The 4,161-nt window shown below is 46.5% G+C and overlaps 1 protein-coding gene across 3 annotated transcripts in view; it reads left to right on the top strand.

Annotated features, from left to right (window-relative positions):
- The first annotated feature begins 3,763 nt into the window (after positions 1 to 3,763).
- The window catches only part of noc4l (nucleolar complex associated 4 homolog), a 55,529-nt gene continuing 55,131 nt past the window's right edge, over positions 3,764 to 4,161 (top strand). For all 3 annotated transcript variants that reach the window (XM_070888125.1, XM_070888126.1, XM_070888124.1), the window contains exon 1: positions 3,764 to 3,911. In XM_070888125.1, the coding sequence (XP_070744226.1) occupies positions 3,786 to 3,911 (126 nt within the window). In that variant the 5' untranslated portion in view covers positions 3,764 to 3,785. The remainder of the gene's footprint in view (positions 3,912 to 4,161) is intronic.

Genomic DNA, 4,161 nt, shown 5'->3' with positions numbered 1-4,161 from the left:
GCTGACTTGGACCGATCCTGTCACTGCTTTCCAAATGCACTGCTATTTCATCCTTAATGATTGTTTCCAACATTTTCCCCACTACTGATGTCAGGCTAACTGGTCTATAATTACCCGTTTTCTCTCTCCCTCCTTTTTTAAAAAGTGGTGTTACATTAGCTACCCTCCAGTCCATAGGAACTGATCCAGAGTGGATGCATTGGAAAATGATCACCAATGCATCCACTATTTCTAGGGCCACTTCCTTAAGTACTCTGGGATGCAGACTATCAGGCCCCAGGGATTTATCAGCCTTCAAACCTATCAATTTCCTTAACACAATTTCCCGCCTAATAAGGATATCCTTCAGTTCCTCCTTCTCACTAGACCCACTGTCCCCTAGTACATTCGGAAGGTTATTTGTGTCTTCCTTTGTGAAGACAGAACCGAAGTATTTGTCTGCCATTTCTTTGTTCCCCATTATAAATTCACCTGAATCCGACTGCAAGGGAACTACATTTGTCTTCACTAATCTTTTTCTCTTCACATATTTATAGCAGCTTTTGCAGTCAGTTTTTATGTTCCCTGCAAGCTTCCTCTCGTACTCTATTTTCCCCCTCTTAATTAAACCCTTAGTCCTCCTCTGTTGAATTCTAAATTTCTCCCAATCCATAGATTTGTTACTTTTTCTAGCCAATTTATATGCCTCTTCCTTGGTTTTAATATTATCCTTAATTTCTCTTGTTAGCCATGGTTGAGCCACCTTCCCCGTTTTATTTTTACTCCAGACAGGGATGTACAATTGCTGAAGTTCATCCATGTGATCTTTAAATGTTTGCCATTGCCTATCCACCGTCAACCCTTTAAGTATCCTTTGCCAGTCTATTCGAGCCAATTTATGCCTCATACCGTCGAAGTTACCTTTCCTTAAGTTCAGGACCCTAGTTTCTGAATTAACTGTGTCACTCTCCATCTTAATAAAGAATTCTACCATATTTTGGTCACTCTTCCTCAAGGGGCCTCGCACAACAAGATCACTAATTAGTCCCTTCTCATTACACATCACCCAGTCTAGGATGGCCAGCTCTCTAGTTGGTTCCTCGACATATTGGTCGAGAAAACCATCCCGAATACACGGCAGGAAATCCTCCTCCACCGCATTACTTCCAGTTTGGTTAGCCCAATCAATATGTAGATTAAAGTCACCCATGATAACTGCTGTACCTTTATTGCACACATCCCTTATTTCTTGTTTGATGCTGTCCCCAGCCTCACTACTACTGTTTGATGGTCTGTACACAACTCCCACTAGCATTTTCTGCCCTTTGGTATTCCGCAGCTCCACCCATACCGATTCCACATCATCCAGGCTAATGTCTCTCCTTACTATTGCATTAATTTCCTCTTTAACCAGCAACGCCACCCCGCCTCCTTTTCCTCTCTGCCTATCCTTCATGTTGAATACCCCTGGGTGTTGAGTTCCCAGCCTTGGTCACTCTGGAGCCATGTCTCCGTGATGCCAATTACATCATATCCGTTAACTGCTGTCTGCGCAGTTAATTCGTCCACCTTATTCTGAATACTCCTCGCATTGAGGCACAGAGCCTTCAGGTTTGTCTCTTTAACACATTTTGCCCCTTTAGAATTTTGCTGTAATGTGGCCCTTTTTGTTTTTTGCCTTTGGTTTCTCTGCCCTCCACTTTTACTATTCTCCTTTCTATCTTTTGCTTCTGCCTCCATTTTATTTCCCTTTGTCTCCCTGCATAGGTTCCCATCCCCCTGCCATGTTAGTTTAACTCCTCCCCAACAGCACTAGCAAACACTCCCCCTAGGACATTGCCCAGGTGCAGACCATCTGGTTTGTACTGGTCCCACCTCCCCCAGAACCAGTTCGAATGTCCCAGGAATTTGAATCCCTCCCTTTTGCACCACTCCTCAAGCCACATATTCATCTGAGCTATCTTGCGATTGACCAAACCCATGTATCACCAAGGTATGATTGACCATGACTTTGAGCTAAGAAGAACTTGAAGACTGGCTGAACAGGACACACCTGTCTTGAGGGAGCTGGTTCTCCAACAAGGCGCTGTTTCTCCATTACAGTGTTGTCTTAATGATGTGCACAATGCTGGATGGTGAAGAGATGTATTCCACTTCCAGCAGGGTAGTACCTTACAAAAGATATATTTTGCAATCTTCTTTCCTTTGAACAAACATTAACTATGAATCTTATTCAATTTGATTTGATTGGCTCTGTAAAACTAAAAACTGAAGATGGTCACATGGTATGCGATACGAAGATCATGTGATTCTGATCCAAAGGTCTCTCAAAGGTTTAGATGTAATTTTTCCGACTGCTGTTGATGGCTTGTTGAATATAACAATTCAAGGAATCCAAAAGTGGAAGTTAATTTAGACTTTGTAAAAGTTATATTTTTGTAAGACCAATGCAAAAGCAAGCAGTAATGTATCACCTGAGATCTTCAACCGATGATTGGAGAAATACGTTTCTTGCATGGCAACATTTGCAATTAAATCATTTGTTTTAGTATTCAGAAAGGACATGTTTGTAATAAGTGAATCAGCTAAATTATAAATTCATGCCTTTGTTCCCTCTAGACTTGACTATTCCAATGCACTCCTGGCTGGCCTCTCGCGTTCTACTTGACATAAACTTGAGGTGATCCAAAACTCGGCTACCTGTGTCCTAACTCGCACCGAGTCCCGCTCACCCATCACCCCTGCGCTCACTGACCTACATTGGCTCCCGGTTAAGCAATGCCTCGATACCAAAATTCTCATCCCTGTTTTCAAATCCCTCTATGGCCCTCGTCCCTCCCTATCTCTGTAATTTCTTCCAGCCCCACAACCCCCCGAGATGTCTGCGCTCTTCTAATTCTGCCCTCTTGCGCATCCCTGATTATAATCGCTCAACCGTCGGTGGCCATGCCTTCTGTTGTCAAGGCCCGAAGCTCTGGAACTCCCTCCTTAAACCCCTCTGTCTCTCTACATCTCTTTCCTCCTTTAAGACACGCCTTAAAACCTACCTCTTTGACCAAGTTTTTGGTCAGCCAAATTTCTTATGTGGCCCAGTGTCAATTTTTTGTCTTTTGATACTCCTGTGAACCACCTTGAGATATTTTACTGTTAAATGTGCTATATAAATACAAGTTGTTGTAAAATTATTTTCCAAAAACCACAATATTCAGACTAATTGTATGTGTACCCTACAGATTGTGGCGCTCAGTGAACCTCTGATTAAGATATTTTTCAGATAATCCTATTTATCTTCCCTCCCCAATAAACTAAAGAACAAAAAATGTATTTCAATTGTTGTTTCATTGATTACTGCAGTTAGGCTGAAAGTATTAACAAAGCCAGTTCCCGTTCTCACGCAAATATTAGGATGGTGCCCATGGACTTTGCATCTGCAAATTATTTTGAATTGTCATTCAAACCTGAGCAGCCGTTTAGTCTGCAGAAAGTGGTGTGATACTCTCAGTTGTCCAAATGGACGGGAGATGTAATGGGTAGCCCTCTGTATTTATTGGGGAAGTCACCTGAGATTGGGCTGCACAAATCTCAGTACAACAGCTTCCAGTTCACAGAAGGCTTGGTGTTCCCTTTAAGTGCCAATCAGTAATCAACAGTCCCAGGTTAGCAGGGACTGCCCCTTTAAGGGCATGAGGCATGAGTTAGCCCTAGGGACTGCGCCTTTAAGGGTGACGCGCGTTGGCCCAGACCCCGCCCTCCGCCCGCTGATTGGTCGGCTGGGCCACACGTGGTTGGCGGGAGCCGGGGGAAAGATGGCGGCGGTCGGCGGGCGAGCGGCGGGAGGCAAGGCCGAGGCTGAGGCCGAAGCCCGGCTGCGGGCGGTGCTGGGCAGCCGGAGGAACGCGAACACGGCGCTGGACATGGTGCAGGGGCTGGAGGTGGGCCCGGGGGCCTGGGGCGGGTCATCCCCTCCCTCACCCCCTCACCCCGGGCCCCCCCCTCACATCCCCCCCCTCACCCCGGGCCTCCCTCATCACACACTCCTCCCCCCCCCCCCCCAGGGCCCTCGTCATAGCCCCCCGCCCCCCTCACACCCCCCCCCCTCGGGCTCACCCCCAGGCCCCCCCCCCTCACCCCGGGCCCCCCCCCTCACATCCCCCCCCTCACCCCGGGCCTCCCTCATCACAC

This window comes from Pristiophorus japonicus, chromosome 8 (assembly GCF_044704955.1).
Source record: "Pristiophorus japonicus isolate sPriJap1 chromosome 8, sPriJap1.hap1, whole genome shotgun sequence".
In the NCBI taxonomy this organism is placed as follows: domain Eukaryota; kingdom Metazoa; phylum Chordata; class Chondrichthyes; family Pristiophoridae; genus Pristiophorus; species Pristiophorus japonicus.
This window is presented reverse-complemented; position numbering and strand designations above follow the sequence as displayed.